The sequence below is a fragment of the Mesocricetus auratus genome, unplaced genomic scaffold, assembly GCF_017639785.1.
Source record: "Mesocricetus auratus isolate SY011 unplaced genomic scaffold, BCM_Maur_2.0 Super-Scaffold_100025, whole genome shotgun sequence".
Lineage (NCBI taxonomy): Eukaryota > Metazoa > Chordata > Mammalia > Rodentia > Cricetidae > Mesocricetus > Mesocricetus auratus.
This window is the reverse complement of record NW_024429206.1, coordinates 27,641,149-27,660,191: the sequence shown is the minus strand read 5'-3', so window position 1 is coordinate 27,660,191 and position 19,043 is coordinate 27,641,149. Positions and strand designations below refer to the sequence as shown.

The following is a 19,043-nucleotide window of genomic DNA, read 5'->3' as shown; positions in this document are numbered from 1 at the left end:
AAGTACAGTTGTTTTGTCATAAATGTAAGTAACATGCAGAGATGTCTCAGTCCATAGAGTTTTTGAACTTGACGACTTAGAATCCCTAGAACCCATGTGCAGAGCCTGGTGAACTTGGTGTGGCCTTTAATCTTAGCCCTGGAGGCAGAGGCAGGAGATATCTGCAAATTAAAGCCATCCTGTCTATGTATATTTAGTTCCACAGCAAGCTGAGCTGAGTGAGCTGCAACCCCAGTCATGAGGAGGTGGAGACAGCATGGCCTGGGCCTCACTGGTGTATAACGTAGTCTACTTGGCAACTCAAAGCCAACGTAAGACCCTGACTCAAAAAATCAGGTTGATAACACCTGAAGTTGTCCTCTAGCATCCACAGGCACAGGAACAGATGTGTACACGCATGCATTCACACACACACACACGTGATCATACAGAATACACAAAAATTCATAACAGAAAATATACAAGTTTGGCAAAATTACAGTTATGCAGTAGCAACAAAAATAATTTTATGGTCTACATGTGTGTGGAGTCACCACACCACAAGGAGCTGTATTTAAGGTCACAGCATTAGGAAGGCTGGGAATCACTGCTGTAGACCCCAGAAACAGCTCCTCTCTCTCCCTCCCTGACCCTGGCAGCTGCCGTTTGCGGTGACCTCGGGTCAGCATGGCAGCCACAGAGACTGCACGAGAACTGGGCTGAGGGCGTCCTCTCACAGGCTGGCTTTAACACAGCCAGGAGCCACAGCTGGATGTGGGGAATATCTTTTCTCATTCTGTGGGCTGCCATTTTGTCTTGTTGACTGTGTCCTTTGCCTTACAGAAGCTTCTCAGTTTCAGAAGGTTCCGTTTATTAATTGCCGATTTCAATGTCTGTGCTACTGGTGTTATATTCAGGAAGCTGTCTCCTGTACCAATTCGTTCAAGGGTGCCTCCCTCTTTCTCTTCTAAGAGATTCAGTGTGGATGGATTTATGTTGAAGTCTTTGATCCATTTGGACTTAGGTTTTGTGCCTGGCCATATTTACATGGATCCATCCGCATTCTTCTACACGCCAGCATTCAATTACGTCAGAATCATTTGTTGAAGATGCTTTCTTTTTTCCTTCTCTGTCAAAAATCAGGTGTTTTTAGGTGTGTGGATTAGTACCAGAGTTTTCAATTGGATTCCCTTAGTCTACCTGTCAAAGAAGGCTTGGGCACACTACCTTCCCGGTAGCTACATGGCGTCTCTCTCACGACTCACTCTCTGCAGTCTAGAACATGTTTTCTTATCCTGCTCTTTGATCCCTTTCCGTTCCTCAGCAACCCCACATAGTTCTCAGGATGAGCCAAGTCACGGTGGACTATCACTACCCTGCTCTGCCCATTTCACAAGGTCCCTAGCCTTTGCAGGTGACAGTCCCCTCCCTGGACAAGATTCTAAAGTGTATGCTGTTCCTGCAGGAGCCTTGCTGCCCTCCCACCCACAGAGGGCGCCCTGGCTCAGGCCAGCATCAAATCAAGGACCTCACTAAGTCCTTGTAGGCTTCTGCTCTGCGGTGAGGGCCAGTGTGGTACCAAGGCATCACTCAGGCAACACCTCAAAGGACAGGGACAGGTGACACCTCCCTTGAAGTACTAGAGATGACTCTGTCTAGCTGTGGTCATTCCAGAACATTCTTTGTACTAATTGGGCTCACAGCAGCAATGTGACACTCAGGACATATTTCCTGGGACATCTCTGAGGGTGGACACAGCTGGCCTGTGACTACAGTGGAGGTGTGAGAGGTGGGGGCAGAGGCTGTGGTGGCCTCAGGGCTGGTTCTGTAAGAGTGTCATCCCACCCTTTGCTATGACATGGCTCCATCAGTTCCCTGGTGAGCAGGAACACAGGATTGTACCAGAAAAGTGGTATCCTTCTCCCTGAGTGACACGTGCAGAGAGGACTCCCCATATCCTTAGATTCCTGGCATCAATTGCCTTCTCCATGCTTCCCTGCAGGTGGCCATGCAGCCCGCCCTCTGTCTTATCTGTTCTCTGCCTTCCTCACAGCCCCCATGGTTCTCTGATCCCTTGTTCTGAGCCCTCATAGTCATGGACCTCAGTCTCAAAACATCAGTCCCAGCTGCATAAGGACACTCTTCTTCATCTATCCATCCTGCCCTTGGAGACGCAGACACAGAACCTTTGGGATGAGTTGGCCCCAGATGGACAGTCAGAGAGGGGGGCCTCCTAGTCATGAGTACTCACCTACAGGCCTCATCTGGGCTTGCCCCACTGTCTGGGGTCAATGGATAAATTGTCACTTGATTCCTAAGTCACCAAGGAGCTTGACAAGAATGCCATATGCCAGCTGCTGGACCCCAGCATTTTACACAACAAGCTTTGGTGGCCCCTTAATCCCATGTCATGGACTCTGTTCTGGTTTCAAGTCCAGGACTCAGCTGGATCCCATAGGGACCTACTGTGGGATGATTTCTGCCCAGGATGCTGTCATCAGTCTCCTACAGTGACAACCATGTTTCCCCAATAGCAGTGATTAGGCCCTGCAGCTGTCACAGGGGAGGGGCACTTTCTGTAGTAGGCTGTGGTGTGCATACATGGGGTTTTGGATACATGTGACCATGGGGAGTGTCAGACTTCAGTGTCTGCTGCTCAGACTGTAGCAGGAGTGTGTCATGCACCCAAGAATAAATAGTAAGGGTAATTTTTGAAATTAATATCCAAGTAGGATAGGTGTGGTGTTGTGTGTCGTTAATTCTATCATTTGGGAGGCAGAGAAAGTGGGTCTCTGTGAGTTTGAGGTCAGCCAGGTCAGTATAATCAGGTCCAGAACAGGAAGGGGTACACAGTGAGATTTTGTCTCAAAAAAAAAAAAACACCTGAAAACAAACAAACAAGACAAAAATCAAAACAAACAAAAGACCTTAAATAAATAAAAAACCATAACAAACAACACAAACCTACAAACAAATAAAAATCCCCAGGTAGATGGTGTTCTGAGTAGTGAGTGATACCTGAGGTTGTCCTCTGGCCTCCACATACATGCGCACACATTTATTTACACACGCACCTGAATACAGATACACACAAGTCATGCAAGGCACCTTTCACAGTGGATCTGCAACCACACAGTTTCCCAGTCCTCTTCCTGAGTAAACCTGGCCTCCCTGGCCAGGCTCTGTGACTCTTCAGACTCCAGCTCCTGATCCTGTCCCCAGCATTCAGACTCTGATTTTATACCCAGCTGCGTTATCCCATGACAGCAACGACAACCATCTAATTCCTGACACTTCCCTCAGATAACCCACACTGCAGGCCTTCTGGGCCCTGATCCAGAAGACAAGCTCATTGATGCTACTCCTTTTCCATCTGTCCACCCCTCCTGTCACACCATGCATCCTCCCACTCTTTGAATTCTCTTGTCCCACGACAACACACAGATCCAGAGTAACCCTCCCAGACTGGGCCTGTGGGATTGCTAGAGTGGGTAGAAGGATGGTAGATGATGGTGTTGACAGGACACTGCAGCTTTACAATAGCACAATTTCCCCACCGCCATCTGACCTCTTCTTTGTCTCCTAGGATGACACCATCACCTTCATCTCTCTCTTGTGCTCCCCAACCTCAGCATGAGCACTCCCTGAACCTCTGCCCAGGGGGGCCCTAAGAAGAGCCTCTGCACTGTGCCCTAAAGGCCCAGTGGGTGGGGCTGGGTGAGCGGCTCTGTCACCTGCTCCACTGGTATGTGCAACCCCCAGAGGGGACCCCCGACCCTCGGGGATGAAGTGATGAGGGTCGCTACTAATTTGGTGGGCCTTCACAAGCAGATCTGATCTTAAAAAGCAAACTTCAAGAGGTTAAGGGAAACAGGCTCAAGACAACTTTTGCTGATCAAGAGCGTTTACTCTTGAGGGTGAAATAGTTTTTATAGGTAGAGCAACTCAGGGGGCGGTACAAGCATGTCAATCAAGTCTCAACTCAAATATACAACAAATAAGGTAAAGACGAAGCTGTAATTTTTCATCAGTTGCATTCCGCAAATGCTTATCAGCGTAAGCCAGGTGCAGGAAATAGGGAGGGGTAAAAAGCATCCAAAGGAACACATTAACCTTTTGCTAACAAAGACAATTGTTCTATAAGGGTTACTTCAGCCTATCATTATGGTAAAAGCATCCAAAGGAACACATTAACCTTTTGCTAACAAAGGCAGTTGTTCTATAAGGGTTACCTCCCCATGGCTAGGCGGGTGGGCTGCCCTGTGTAAATTTAACTTTTGTGGTTAACTTTTTCCTTTGTCTCAAGGGCATGTGTGCCCACAGTCACATAGGCAGAAGGCCAAGAAATGGCTGACAGACTCCATTTTGTTCAAGGTTCTTAGCAGTCCCCAACAGGTATAAAGTCTCCTGGTGTCTGCAGATAGCCAAGGCCAGAGGCAGAAGCTCACGCTGAGTGTGAGGTCACAGAAGCTGGAACACACCAGTTCCCTCTACAATGATATATGTGTTGTTTAAAAGACACTGTTAATGTTAAAAAATATATACCAGTGACTTTAAAGTAAAAACTGATGACATCTTCAAGTTCTCTGTCTCCATATAAAAGTGAACTGAAGGATAACCTCCCTCCATGATCTCTCTGTTCTGTTTGGAGTTTTGGTTAGCTTTGTTGTTCTTTTGCGTTTCAGACGTAGCCCAGGCTGGCCTCAAACTCAATATGTAGCAATGACAGCCTTTAATTCATGGTCTTCCCATCTGTACTGTCAATTATGGTGATTGCAGGCATATGCCACCATGCCCAGCTTCCTCTAGTACTTTTTCTTTCGGACTGGCTCAGGCCAGGGAACACAAATCCTAAGCACTAGCAGCCATGTTTGAACCCTTGTCTACATGTGGTTCAGCAGTAATGCTCCCTTGAATGGGGTTTGACCAGAGTTTAAGCACCTTAGTGATCTTCCAGTGTAAGCTTTCGCTGCTGGACCATTTGATGTTTCTCCCTGTGGACATGGGAAACTGAACCGGTAAGTCACATGACCACCCCAGTGACAGCTTTGAGGCCCCTTCTCTGGGCCCAGCTGCCTGAGGGAGGAGACGGAGGGACACTCCTTGAGATGAACACCTCAGAGATGGTCAGAGGAGACACTGCTGCCGCCAAGATCCCTGTGACCACAGCTGCTGCCGAGTTCACCCTCAGGATTCATGGATCCAGTGACGTCACTGCAGACGTCTCACAGCTGCCCCAGGAGACTTCACTTTAGCCATGGGGAGCCTTGATGACTTCTCCATGAGTCCTCCATCTTGAACTAGCCTTGTGGAGTTGGGGACAGTTGTCCCAATGACTCAGCAAGACCGATGACTGGTACCCATTTGGGACTTTCTCTGGTGGAACTGGAGCTGCATCCATGCAGGACTGTGATTGGCGGATCTCATTCGTGCATGCCTGTCTTGGAGTTTCTGTTGCTGTGAAGAGACACCATGAACAGGACGACGACTCTTATGAGACTGACACACTGCCTACTGCACTAAGAGGGCCTTGAGGACGACTTTTATAAAGGAAAACATCTCATCTCATTGGGGGTGGCTTAGAGTTTCAGGGTTAGTCCATTATCATCCTGGTGGACATGGCAGAATGCAGTCAGACATAGAGCTGGAGAAGGAGCTGAGAGACCTTCATCTTGATCCCCAGGCAACAGGAAGTGAACTGTGTCTACCCCGTGTATAGCCTGAGCATAGGAGACCTCAAACCCCATGCCCAAAATGACACCCTTCCTCCAACAAGGCCATACCCACTCCAACAAAGTTATACCTCCTAATAGCACCAGTCTCTATGAGCTTATGGGGGCCAGTTATAGGCAGTTGCCACATTGCCTGCACACCTCTTCTGGCTGTGAGACATCCTGGATTCCATTCTTCTTGGTGAGTCTGGATGCTGCCCTTATGTCCCGGAGGCTCCTGGTAGAGCTGACCCACTGAGAATCAAACGTGAAGACAGAATGGAAGTCTTGTCCTAGGGGAGACCCTGAGGACAGAATACCAACATGGCGGGAATAAGGAGAGCGACTGCATGTAGACGGGCCTGTGAGGAAAGGAAGCCCACACGGGACCCAAGGAAGCATGGTCTGTCACCTGAGGAGAGTGTGGAGGGGTCAGGGGAGAAACAGAAGGATGCTGGGAGTAAGACATGAATTAAAAAGTGCTAGTAACTCCACAGACAGAAACAGCACTGCCTGCTCTCTGGACCAGAGACAGACATGATGTGGGTTCAGGAGAGGAAATCAGAGCTGACATGGCAGAACTCTGGCTTCTCTCCGGCCGACTGTCCAAGGACAGGGTAATTTCATGGCAAGGCTGCAGCCATGCTCCCTGAATCCCAGGCAGGAGGCAGGGAGGACAGCAGGCAGGATGCGGGATGTGTGGTCGCCAGCCCCTACTTTGCTGACACTCTACTCACAGGTCCTGGCAGCTAGACATCTGTACTCTGGGAACACGGACAGTGTTCAGGTGCCTGTGGGCGTCTGTGACAGGGAGAGGACAATTTTCCAGAGTCAGTTTTTTTCACCACTTGTGTCCCCAGGAACTGAACCCAGATTCTTGGGCTAGGCAGCAGGCATCTGTCTCCCCACTTTTCTTCTGTCAGTTAACATGTAACTTTAAAATACCTCATTTAAAATAAATGTTTGTCCCCTTGATAATCCGCATTGCTTTTTTGACATAGTCGCTCATTGCTCTGGAACTCACCCTGAGGCTGGACTGGCTGGACACACAGCCCCATGAGTCTGCCAGGCTCTCACTTGTCCAGGGCTGAGATTACAAACACATGTCACCTGCCAGGGTTATAATGTGGTTCTGGGGACCAAGCTCAGATCCTCATGTCCCCTGCAAAGCATTCCTGACAGAATCGTCTCTCTAGCTCTCTTGCATGCCTCTTACAATGTCAGGGTCCTCCGGCCATCAAGCAGATGCTGCTGCCTCACGTACTCATAAGAGAAGACGTGACTCAACCCTCATAGAGAGTACGTGACTCTGGACCACCCTGCTACCTGCCAAATTCCAGAAACAGACCTGCGGCTTATCTGCCTAGTCTAGGGCACAGGCTTGTTGTTCAATAGAAGGAGGAATGTGAAACATAAGGTTAGAATCTGCAGTTAGGTTACCAGAGGACACGGCATGACCTACCCCTCCCCCCTGACCTTTGCTCCGCCAGGCTCACTGCAGCTGCAGCCACACCCCATTCCTCCCCCCGCCTCCCTTCCCTATATAAATCCCTTTGGGATGAAATAAAGCTGTCGCCTTGATCAGACTCCTGTCTTGGCGTCCATTCTTCATGTCTCCTGCCCTCATCTTTCCCCTAGGTGCCCTCCAGCCCCACGATGAATGTCCCACGGGTCGGGGCAGTTCTCTGCCACCCTGTCATGGGAACACACAGCTGGGTATAAAATCAGAGTCTGAAGGCTGGGGACACTCTCAGGCACTGGATTCTGAAGAGTCACAGAGCCTGGTCTGAGGAGGCCATGTCTACTCAGGATGAAGACTGGGTAAGCATGAGCTGGCAGCTCAGCTACAGATATCTCCTTGTATGATATGTCTGTGTCTGTGTTCAGGTGCATGTGTGTGTGAGTGTGTGCTCACCATGTGGATGCCTTCAGACAACCTCAGGTTACAACTCAGGACACAATCCACCTTGGGTTTTTTTGTTTTTTTATTTGGGGGTTTTCTGTTTGTTTGTTTGTTTGTTTGTTTGTTTTGATTTGGGGTTTTTGATTGTTTGTTTGTTTTAAATTTTTGAGACAAGGTCTATGTGGCCATTGCAGGCTATCACTGGATGTGTATATCAGGCTACAGTAAGACTCTCAGAGATCCACTTGCCTCTGCCTCTGCCTCCTAAAAACTAGGAATAAAGGTATACAGCACCATGCCTAGACCTCCTGGCTTTTAATTTTTAAAATTGCACTTCTTTATTGTGTGGGACAGGGCATACTCCTGCTCCTCCATGGTTACATGTACACAAAATCCCCACGTGTGCACACCACAGCCCAGGCTGCTTCTCCACAGAAATGGCCCCTCCCCTGTGACAGCATCATGGCTGCAAGCCCCAGTCATTGCCATTGGGGGAAACGTGGTCGTCACTGCAGGAGACTGATGACAGCATCCTGGACAGAAATCATCCCACAGCAGGGTCCCTAGGGGATTGAACAGAGCCCATGACTTGGGATTAAGGGGCCAGCAGGTGGCAGCAGTGAGGCTGAGCACAGGAGACCATCAAGAGCCTGTGTTTAAAACGCTGGGGTCCAGCAGCTGACATATGGCAGCCACATCAGGTCCAGCCCCTCCTTGGTGACTTACAAATCAGGTGACCTTTTACCCACAGACCCCCGACCGTAGGGCAAGACCAGATGAAGCCTGGAGGTGAGTACTGGAGACCAGGAGGCCCTTCTCTGATGCCACTGAAGCTAAAGATGTGGTTCCTCTGGTGGCGTCCTTACCTGCCTGGCACACACAGAACCCTGGGTTCTACTCCAGCAGGAGACAAAGGGGCACGGTGTGGCACACTTGTCACCCCAGCACTTGGGAGGGCAGAGAAGAGGATCTGTAGGAGTTCAAGGTCAGCTCATCCCAGCGGTTCCTTGTCTTGGTCTCCAAGGATGGATGCATGAAGAAGTGTGTCCTTGTGCAGCAGGGACTGAGGTCATGTGAGTTTATGTCAGGCTCAGGTCAAGGGATCTGAGGGCCATGGGGGCTGTGAGGAAGCCAGAGAAAGACATGACAGAGGGCGGGCTGCATGGTCACCTGAGGGGAAGCATGGAGGAGGCAATCAATGCCGGGAATCTAAGGAAATGGGAAGGTGCCTCCGCATGTGCCACTCAGGGAGACTGATGCCATTTCCTCTGGTATACTCATGTCTTCCTGCCTTTCAGGGGACTGATGGAGCCATGCCATTGTTAACCGTGGGATGACCTCCTACAGAACCAGCCCTGAGGCCACCACAGCCTCTGCCCCCACCTCTCACACCTCACCCTAGTCACAGGCCAGCTGTGTCCACTCTCAGAGATGTCCCTGTGGTTACGTCAAGAGTGACACATGGCTGCTCTGACCCCACTTCAGGCAAAGAAAGTTCTAGAACAGCCACAGCTAGATGGACACTCAAGTGCTTGTGGGAACGGCCTCGTGGAGCCCAGCAGCAGATCCCTGACTATTGAGGGGGGCTCAGAGGCTGCACTGAGCAAGCAGCTGGAAGTCTGTGTGCACTGGAAGACAGCAAGAACTCAATGGAGCTGAAGTCCAGGAAACCAGCATGAGGCAGTCATGTGACATGTGCCAGGGACTCTGATGCTTGCCATCCTCTTCTGCGCCTGTGATGAGGTTGCTGCAAGGCAGAAGGACCCTCAGAAACTGCAGTACATTTGCAGTCTGTGTGGAGGTGAGGGAGACGATCACCAGGAAGCCCAGGGCCGTCACAGACTCAGCAGCAGGGAGCAGCCAGGGGGAGACTGTCCACTGGACCCTGGATTTCCCGGGGCACAATGAAGAGTCCCTGAAAAGCAGGAAGAGAGTGAAAGTGGATGGGGGTGGTGGAGCACTTCACTAGGGATGGGGACTGAATGTGTCAGCTCATCACCATCTTCCTCATTGTGTCTGAAGTGAGCACACACTGAGCTCTACCTGAGATTATGATCAGAGAGAGAGAGAGAGACAGAGAGACAGAGAGAGAGAGACAGAGACAGAGAGAGGGAGAGGGAGAGAGACAGAGAGACAGAGAGAGACAGAGACAGAGAGAGAGAGACAGAGACAGAGACAGAGACAGAGAGAGAGAGAGACAGAGAGACAGAGAGAGAGAGAGAGAACAGGCACGATGGGAAACATAATGAGAAGCCCACTGAGGGGAGGGCAGGTTGGAGGAAATCTGGAGGTGAGGAAACCGTGGTTACAGGCCACGTAGTAATGGATACGACAGGAGGTCAAGGAGGAAGAAAGGAGAGCCTGTCATGCAGAGGGCAAGGCTGTATCTTCCTGTCAAAAATGGGGCTGGGCTCAAGGACACAGCCATCTTCTCAGTGACCACAGGGCGGGTCTTCTGCAACATGGGAAAGGAGAAGGCAGACGATAAAGGAAGTTGCTGGCCACAGGAGGTGGAGATGGGGAGGTCCTGCCCACACTCAGTCCTCCTCATGAGAAGACCGGGGGCTGTGTGCCTCTGCACCCCGATTCTCTCCTGAGTCCTGAGCACCCCAGGGCCCCTCCGCAGGGCCTGTTCCTCTCCCTGATGGCTCTGCTGCTCTCATTTCCTGGAGGGAACCAGGCCGTGGCTGGGCTCCTGCTTCTGCTGCTGCCAGCATCACGTCTGCAGGCTGGTGAGTGGTGGGACCTTGCTGGCAGGGACTCTGCCTTCACCACAGGAGACCAGTGGGCTGGGGAGAGGGGGCTGTCGTGAGCACAGGCGTCTGATAGAGGAGACAGCCTGTCCTCTGTGACCCAAGGAGAGCTCATTCTCAGAGTTGGTCCAGCCCTTCCCTGTCTGTCCTGTCCCTTAGGGACGGTGAGTGAGACATTGACCAGTCCTGCCCTGTGTCTCACACTTGCCTGGGGTGATGGCTCAGGAGGCTCTGGGTTGTCCTTTCCATCCCTGCAGTGACTTCAGATTCTCCCCATCCTTCAGCAGGATCCAACAGAGTAAATGACTATGGGGTCAACCAACCAGCACACCTCTCTGGTGTCCAGGGCGGCTCCATCGAGATCCCCTTCTCCTTCTACTTCCCCTGGAAGTTGGCCAAGGATCCACAGATGAGGATTCTCTGGAGATGGAAGCACTTCCATAGGGAATTTATCTACAACTCCTCCCCGCCTTTCATACATGAGCATTTCAAGAACCGTCTGGTATTGAACTGGACACAGCCTCAGACATCCGGAGTCCTCAGAATCCTGGACTTGAAGGAGGAGGACCAGACAGTGTACTTCTGCCGAGTTCATCTGAACACAAGAGAAGGCACGGAGAGGGTACAGTCCATTCAGGGGACCAACGTGACCATCATCCGTGGTGAGCCTCCTGTCTCTGGCTTTGATGCCTCAGGTTTCTTTGTCCCTTAGATGTCACCTCATGCTTCACAACTCTGAGCTTGGTTTCATATTCCTTTCCCTTGGCTCTGCCCAGGCATCTGCCATCAGGATTTTTCACTTGTGGATGTGACAAGCCTTTGCTGCCTCCTCTGACCTTGTCTGTCACTTTGCTTAGGGTGAAGCTCCATCCCCAACTAGGCTTCAGCATAAGCCCTCTCCCTAGTTAACCCCCTTTTGTTTCAGCCTAACACTGGGATCCAGGCCACTTCCGTCCTTCCCCAAGACCTCCAGGTGGAGTGACTTCTCAGGAGGTAGCTGACTCACTTGGTCCTGGGGCAGGGCTCCAATGAGTCCTGCGTGGAGCATCTCCCCACAGCTCCAGCCTAAGCCCAGAATAAACAGTGGGTGCTCATTAGATGCTCTTGGTGTCCTCCAATCCAATTGTAAACTGCCATCTATCCGCACAGTCCCCATTTCCTCAGCTAGCTTCCCAGGACAAATCCCTGGCCTCTCCCGACCCATTCTGTGATTCATGGAATCAACAGACAGGATCACCTCAAGGATGAGTGTCACCCTTTTTAGCTCTCAGGGGACTGAACCACTGTAGCTTTTCTATTGTTCTGCATTTAAGCCATTTAGTTCACACCCCAACATCTCTCTCTAAACTGCCCAAAGGGACAAGGCCAAATGCAAATTCTCAGATGAAATATACCTGAGGGGTTCTGGGATCTTCTTCAACCAAATTTCCACAGTCTTTGCACCTTCAGAAGATTCTAGACAAGAATCACACAGAGTGTACCAGGAGGCAGCACTTAGTGATCACAAAAGGTAGATTAAGGCTAGGTACTAGCACTCCAGTCAAACCAGGGGTAGCTCTGTGGAAATGTTCCCAACAACTCCCTTATACTGTCTCCACTTCCCAATTCCCCTCTCTCCTCCCTTCTGGGCCTCCCCTCTCCCACACAAGTTCCAAATGTCTTGGGAAATAATGTCCCCACTGTCATGATGTGGTTGCTCTGTCTTCGACCCCTGCCTCTCCTCTGAGGCAGAAGGAACTGCAGTCCCGAGCACTGGGGACACTGAGTCGACACTGTGTGGCCGTTACCCCTGCGCCCTTAGTGAGGTCTTGCAGGAGCTGGGCCTCTGTGTGCTTCCTTGTCTGTCACAGGCTTCTTCCGTGGCTCTTTTTGTTTAGATTTGGGTCTTTTGGTTTTTATAAGACAGAGTCTCACCATTTAGCCCTGGCTGTTCTGGAACTCACAGAAATCCCCTGCCTCTGCCTCCCAAGTGGTGGGATTAGAGTCACGTGACACCACATCCAGCTGTGGCTCCTGGCTGTGTTAAAGCCAGCCTGTGAGAGGACGCCCTCAGCCCAGGTCTCTGTGGCTGCCATGCTGACCTGAGGTCACCGCAAACGGCAGCTGCCAGGGTCAGGGAGGGAGAGAGAGGAGCTGTTTCTGGGGTCCACAGCAGTGATTCCCAGCCTTCCTAATGCTGTGGCCTTAAATACAGCTCCTCATGGTGTGGTGACCCCCCACCAAAAATTATTTTCAGTGCTACTTCATAACTGTAGTTTTGCTACTGTTATGAATCATACTGCAATTATCTGATATGGGGGAGATCTTATGTCCACTGTGGGGGTGGCAAACCACAGGTTGGGAACTGTTGGCCTACAGTTTCCAGATATGTAAATTGTGAAAATTGACCTTAGTGATGTTTATAAGCAAATGGACGGACTCTGCCCAGCACTAAGCTGTGCATTTACAGCCAAAATTGTATATTTTCTGTTATGCACTTTTATGTATTCTATATTGGTGATGGTTAGGATCTGTTATTCGTGTGTGTGTGTGTGTGTGTGTGTGTGTGTGTGTGTGTGTGTGTGTGTGTGTGTGTTCACATTTGTTCATGTGCCTGTCAAGGCTTGGGAATAGCCTCACTTTTTGAGACAGGGTGAGGTATGAGCAGTGAGCCCCAGGGACATGATGCCTGCACCTCCACACTACTAGGATTACAGATCACTCAGCTCAGCTTGGAGTGGAACTAGATATGTAGACAGGATGGCTTTAACTCTCATAGATCTGGCTGCTTCTGCTTCTAGGACTAAGATTAAAGGTCACACCGTGTTCGACATGAGCTTCCTATGGATACTACGGATGAAACTTGGGCTCTAAATTCTGAGCATCAAACACTCTATAGACTGAGGCATCTGTGTGCAATACATATATATATGTACATATACATATATATATTTACTTATGACAAAACCAACTGTATTTCTAGGGTTTAATTATCTGTGACCAAATGAAAATCTGAGGACAACCACCAGGACAGGTGGGGAGCGTGCATTCCAGTTGCTCTCCTAGAGTCTCAGCCTTTATTCCCCTCTCTGTGTGGACTTCTAAGAGCTGTTCCCGTCCCACATCCCACAGAGGAGACAAGGTGTGACCGTCACCCCATCCCTCCCTCACACAGGGAGGATCTGCTCACTCTCTTCTCTCTCCAGCTGTCAGAACCACCATGCAGAGTCCCTCCATCGTCACCCCTGACGTCACCACAGCTGGTCTGGAGGACACAGAGGGCCAGAGGAATCCTTCCCTCGTAAGCCTGGGAGCCACGGTCGGGGTGGTGGTGGCCACGGCTGTGCTCATAACCCCCGTCTGTGTCTTGACGATCTTCCTCTGCTGGAAGCGAAGGTAAGTGGTCCAGGACAGGCTGCCCTCACCTGAGCTCCCCCCTGAGTTCTCTCAGCTGTGGGGATGGAGAGGGAGGAGCGTGTGCAGGGAAAAGTAAAGAGAACAGGAGGACAGGACAGAGACTGAACTCAACACAGACTGAACTGGAATTACTGTCCTTAGAGACCAGCAGATCCGGTGCAGGTGGACACAGAGCCTGCTCCTAAGGAAATCAAGGGGGCATTCGGGTGCCTCAGGGTCAGCTGCTCATTGAGAAAGAGCAGCGTTCAGGAACCTCTCACAGGAAGTGAAACCTGTGAAAAGAGATAACTGTTTGAGTTGAAGATAAGGTATAAAAATGGAAATTACAACCATGGGAGGTCTAGGAAGAGCCTACAATAAAGCAGGTCAAATATTTGTACACCAAAACCAAACACTTTTGAGAAAACTTACAGAATAGCTGGGAAGACGCTAAGTTGGTCAGCAGGCTGTCCCCCAAACATGAAGACGTGGGGTCATCCTCAGGACTCACATAAAACGTTGACCATGTAGGCAGATCTAGGACAGGCAGAGACAGTGGCACACTCAGGCTCAATCTGCTGCCAGGCTTATCCAGCCAGTGAGCCCAAGCTAGTGACAGACCTGAATCCAAAACTAGAGGAGACAGCTGCAGCAGGTCAATGCCCAAGGCTGTCCTCTGCCATTCACATGAGTTTACACATATGGAAATAGACACACATGTATATACATACTGCCAAAAAATAAATTGTAAAACATTATGAAAATACTAAAAAAATGTAAGGATATAGACAATGGAAAAATTTATACTATAAAGCCCTCACAATGCAAAATAATCTAGAAATTCTATGCAAACCCTGCTTAACTCCAATCCCATTTTTGTAAAGAGAAATGGGTTGTCTTCTAACATTCTTAAGGATCCTAAGAATGAAATATGGGGACCCAGCTGGGCACATCTGTCCCAGCATTTGGGAAGTGGAAGCAGGAGGGTCTGAAGTTCAAGGCCATATGTGGTTACTTAGAAAGACTAAGGTCAACCTGGCCTCCATGAGACCTTGAACAAACACAAAATGAGAACCTAGTGGGGACAGGTTTTGAAGCCGATTTAAATCCATGGTAAGAAGAAGACTGCAGGATAGGAACAGAGCAGCAGGCCTGAGAGGAAGCAGAACTCTCGGTTTGAACCCTGAGCCGGAATCTGAATCTGAAGGCAGAGGGAGGGTCAGCATGGCTGCCTCACTGACACTGTCTCTTCTCCTGCAGGCCAGCAGCCTAAAGCCCAAACCCCAGCCAGGTGAGCGCCCGTCATCCCAGGGAGCAGGTGAGGAGCTGTTGGGAAGTTTGTTCTGAGAGGCATGCAAGGGAGCAGAGAGATGATTCAGACAGAAAACCCTGGCACACAGGCAGGAGGACCTGAGATTGATCCCGAAAACCCACATTAAAGCAAGGCAGGGGGCAGGAGTTTATAAGCTCAGCCCCGGAGAAGCAGGGGCAGAGCAGAGTCCTGGGCTGGCTGTCCAGCTGTCCAGACTAATTGGTGAGTTCCAAACCAGTGAGAGCCTATGTCATACAAAAATGTGGACTCCCCAACATGATAAATCATGGTCATACCATTTTCTGTTCTTTTAAGTGACATCTTTTACAATTACATATTGATTTTTTTAAAAAAGTGGAACCCCGAGAAAGCTCAGGGGGGAATGGTGCCTGCTGCCCACCCCAATAACCTGGGTTCAATTCCTGGGAACCCAAATGACACAAGGAGAAAACGGGACAATTGTCCGCTCCCTCTCAGGGACACCCTCAGGCACTGCTGAGACTTCGTCTGTTTGTCCCCTGCTCACGGACTCCAGGGGCTATGATCTTCCCAGGGAGGTGGGTTTACTTGAATGTATGGGTTTGATGACCACACATCCTGCATTCCATCTGCTTCCCTGTCTCCTGAGTGAGGACCAGAGAGCATGGCTGCAGCCTGTGCTGTGTAACATCTGTCACATCTGTCCTTGGGCAGGTACAAGAAGAGAAGACACAGTTCTATCATGGAGGCTCTCCTCAGAACCCAGATCATCATCTCTGACTCTGTTCCTGAGAGACCAACTGTGCCCTTCTCTGCCCATGGAGTTGATAACACTTTCTAGTGAAGGTCTTCCTGCCAGCATCCATCTCAGTGCTGTTCTTGATCCCCTGCCCTCCCCCTGTGAGACGTCCTAGAGAGCAGCAGATCGTGCCCAGGAGCAGGGACAGGGACAGAGTCAGGGACCGTGGTCCACACTGAGCCCCACTCCATGAGGATCCTGGTTCCTCTCTCCTTACTCCCTGGTCACTGACATCCCAGCCACAGCCCCTGACCCCTACACGCTCTCCTCAGGTGACAGACCATGCTTGCTTGGGTCCCGTGTGGGCTTCCTTTCCTCACAGGCCCGTCTACATGCAGTCGCTCTCCTTATTCCCGCCATGTTGGTATTCTGTCCTCAGGGTCTCCCTGTCTGTCTTCACATTTGATTCTCAGTGGGTCAGCTCTACCAAGAGCCTCTGGGACATAAGGGCAGCATCCAGACTCAGCAATAAGAATGAAATCCTGGATGTCCCACAGCCAGAAGAGGTGCATGGACATTGTGTGTGTTTGTCAGTAATTGGCCTCATGAGCTTATCATAGGAAGTGGCACTATTAGGAGGCTTAGTCTTGTTGGGGTAGGTAGGGTCTTGTTGGAGAAAGGGTCATTGTGGTGTGGTCTTTGAATTCTCCTATGCTCAGGCTTCTTTCAGGGTAGACACAGTTCACTTCCTTTTGCCTGGAGATCAAAATATAGAACTCTCAGCACCTCCATCACCATGAGTGACTGCAAGCTGCCATGTCCCACCATGACGATAATGGACTAAGCCTCTAAAAATGTAAGCCAGCACCAATGAAATGTTTTCCTTTGTAAGAGTTGCCTTGGTCAGTGTCTCTTGACACAATAACAACAGGCATGCATGAGTGAGATCCGCCAATCACGGTCCTGCATGGACGCAGCTCCAGGTCCACCAGAGAAAATCCCAAATGGGTCTTGCTGAGTCATTGGGGAAAGTGTCCCGTCCCCAAGAGACTAGTTGAAGATGGAGGGGTCATGGAGAAGTCACCAAGGCTCCCCATGGCTAAAGTGAAGTCTCCTGGGGCAGCTGTCAGATGTCTGCAGTGACGTCACTGGATCCGTGACTCCTGAGGCTGAACTCAGCGACAACCATGGTCACAGTGATATTGGCAGCTGGGGTGGTGTCTCTGAGCTTCCCTGAGGAGTTCACACAAGTGGGCTGCCATGATGATGGTCTAGCCATCTAAAGAAGGGTTTGGTCCTCATCTTCTTCCTCCAGACGGCAGGGCACAGAAAAGGAACTTCATGGGTGGGACACAAATGGCCATGTGACTTACCATGTCAGTTTCCATTGTTCAAGGGTAGGAACACAAAGGAACCCACAGCAAAGACTTACACAGAACCAACGTTCTTAGCAGTTAGCTCAATTCCCTCAAGGGGAAGGAGAATTATAGTCTGACTGCAGGGCAGACCTGGGTTCTAGCCTGGCTACAGGAATCTGGGATTTGTGTCACCTGGGCTGAGCCAGGCAGTTAAAAGAAGTACTAGAGGAAGCCAGGCATGGTGACAGATGCCTGTGGTCCCGATGATTGACAGTAGAGATGGCAAGACCAGGAATTGGAGACAATCATTAGTACATATTGAATTTGAGGCAAGCCTGGGCTACATGAAACCCTGTGTCTAAACCAAGAAAACAGCAAAGGTCACCAAAACTGCAAACAGCACAGAGAGGCCATGGAGGCTGCTCATCTGTGACTTCACTCTGGCTGGAGACAGAGAACTTGAAGACGTCATGAGTTTTCTCATTAGATTCAATTAAACAAATATTGTGACTATTCATATTGTCTTTTAAGTAATACATATACTGTTGAAGAAGAAAGTGAGTTTCTCCGTATCTGTGACTTCAGACTCTATGACTTGTCAATTTCTACCTGTGGCCTTGGCTATCTGCAGAGGCTGTGAGACTTCAGACCAGAGGAGCAGGGGACTGACGTGGTCACCCAGCTCCACGCACTGGACCTTTAGAACACAGTACAGAATCTCTTCTTGGGGCTCTCCCAGGCGGGGGTGCAGGGAGTGCTCGTGCTTAGATTTGGCAGCACATGAGGGAGATGAAGGTGACGGTGTCATCCTAGGGGAGAAACAAGAGGTCAGATGGGGACAGGACAACTGTGCTGTTGTAAAGACACAGGTGCAGCCTGAGTGTCCCGTCTACAACACAGGCCACCACCCTCCCATCCTCTCCAGCCTCTCCTCCACTGCATTCAGGGCTCAGTCTGCATGGGTCACTGTGGGTCTGCATGGGTTCCTGTGGGTCTGGATGGGTTCCTGTGGGTGTGGATGGGTCACTGTGGGTGTGGATAGGTTACTGTCGAGCTGGATGGGTTCCTGTGGGTCTGCATGGGTCACTGTGGGTCTGTATGTGTTACTCTGGGTCTGGATTGGTTACTGTGGGTGTGGATGGGTCGCTGTGGGTCTGGATGTGTTACTGTGGGTCTGCATGGGTCACTGTGGGTCTGTATGTGTTACTCTGGGTCTGGATGGGTTCCTGTGGGTCTGGATGGGTTCCTGTGGGTGTGGATGCGTTACTGTGGGTCTGGATGTGTCACTGTGGGTCTGGGGAAAACAAATCAAGGAGTGGGAGGGCAGGTGGTGTGACAGGATGGGTGGACCGGTGGACAGTTTTCATCAGTGATGGCCTCTGTAGGGTCAGGTCCCACAGGGACTGCACTTGGATGATTGAGCAGAGTTCCTGGAATTGGGTGATATAGAAGGGCTGATTCTGTTGGGTATAAAATCAGATTCTGACTGTGGGGGACACGACCAGGAGCTGGAGTCTGAAGGAACACAGACCATCCTGGAGAGACCCTGTCCATCAGGAGGAGGAGGGTAAACACGTGGAGGCAGATCAGCTCAGAAAGGTGCTTTGCATGACTGTGTTTGTCCATATGCAGGAGCATGTGTGTGCAAGTGTGTGTTCATGGATGTGGAGACCTCAGTCATTACTACCTCTCAGGACACCAAGTGCCTGTGACTTTTTGTTTCATTTAGTTCTTGCTTTTCTTGTTTCCTTTGTTTTGTGGGAACAAGTTCTCACCATTTAGCCTTGCCTGACCAAGAACTCCATATACAGGACAGGCTACATTCAAGCTAACAAATGCTCAGTTGCCCTTTTCCCTGCACCTGCCCCTGCCCCTGCCCCTGCGCCTGCCTCTGCCTCTGCCCCTGCATCTCAAATACTAGAATTAAAGGCATG

General features: G+C 50.4%; 1 protein-coding gene across 4 annotated transcripts; it reads left to right on the top strand.

The window, feature by feature from the left end:
• Nucleotides 1–10,039: 10,039 nt before the first annotated feature.
• Nucleotides 10,040–17,666, top strand: LOC121133991 (paired immunoglobulin-like type 2 receptor beta-2). Of its 4 annotated transcripts, none has more exons than XM_040731497.1 (5): nt 10,040–10,325; nt 10,604–11,008; nt 13,532–13,721; nt 14,982–15,012; nt 15,727–17,666. In XM_040731497.1, exons 1-4 carry the CDS (start codon nt 10,238–10,240, stop codon nt 14,992–14,994), a joined length of 696 nt encoding a protein of 231 aa, XP_040587431.1. In that variant the 5' UTR covers nt 10,040–10,237; the 3' UTR covers nt 14,995–15,012; nt 15,727–17,666. The 4 variants fall into 4 exon arrangements, with proteins under 4 accessions (XP_040587431.1, XP_040587430.1, XP_040587433.1 ...); XM_040731496.1 differs by having other exon boundaries at nt 10,043–10,325; nt 14,982–15,039; XM_040731499.1 differs by having other exon boundaries at nt 10,048–10,325; nt 10,634–11,008; nt 14,982–15,039.
• Nucleotides 17,667–19,043: the final 1,377 nt, after the last annotated feature.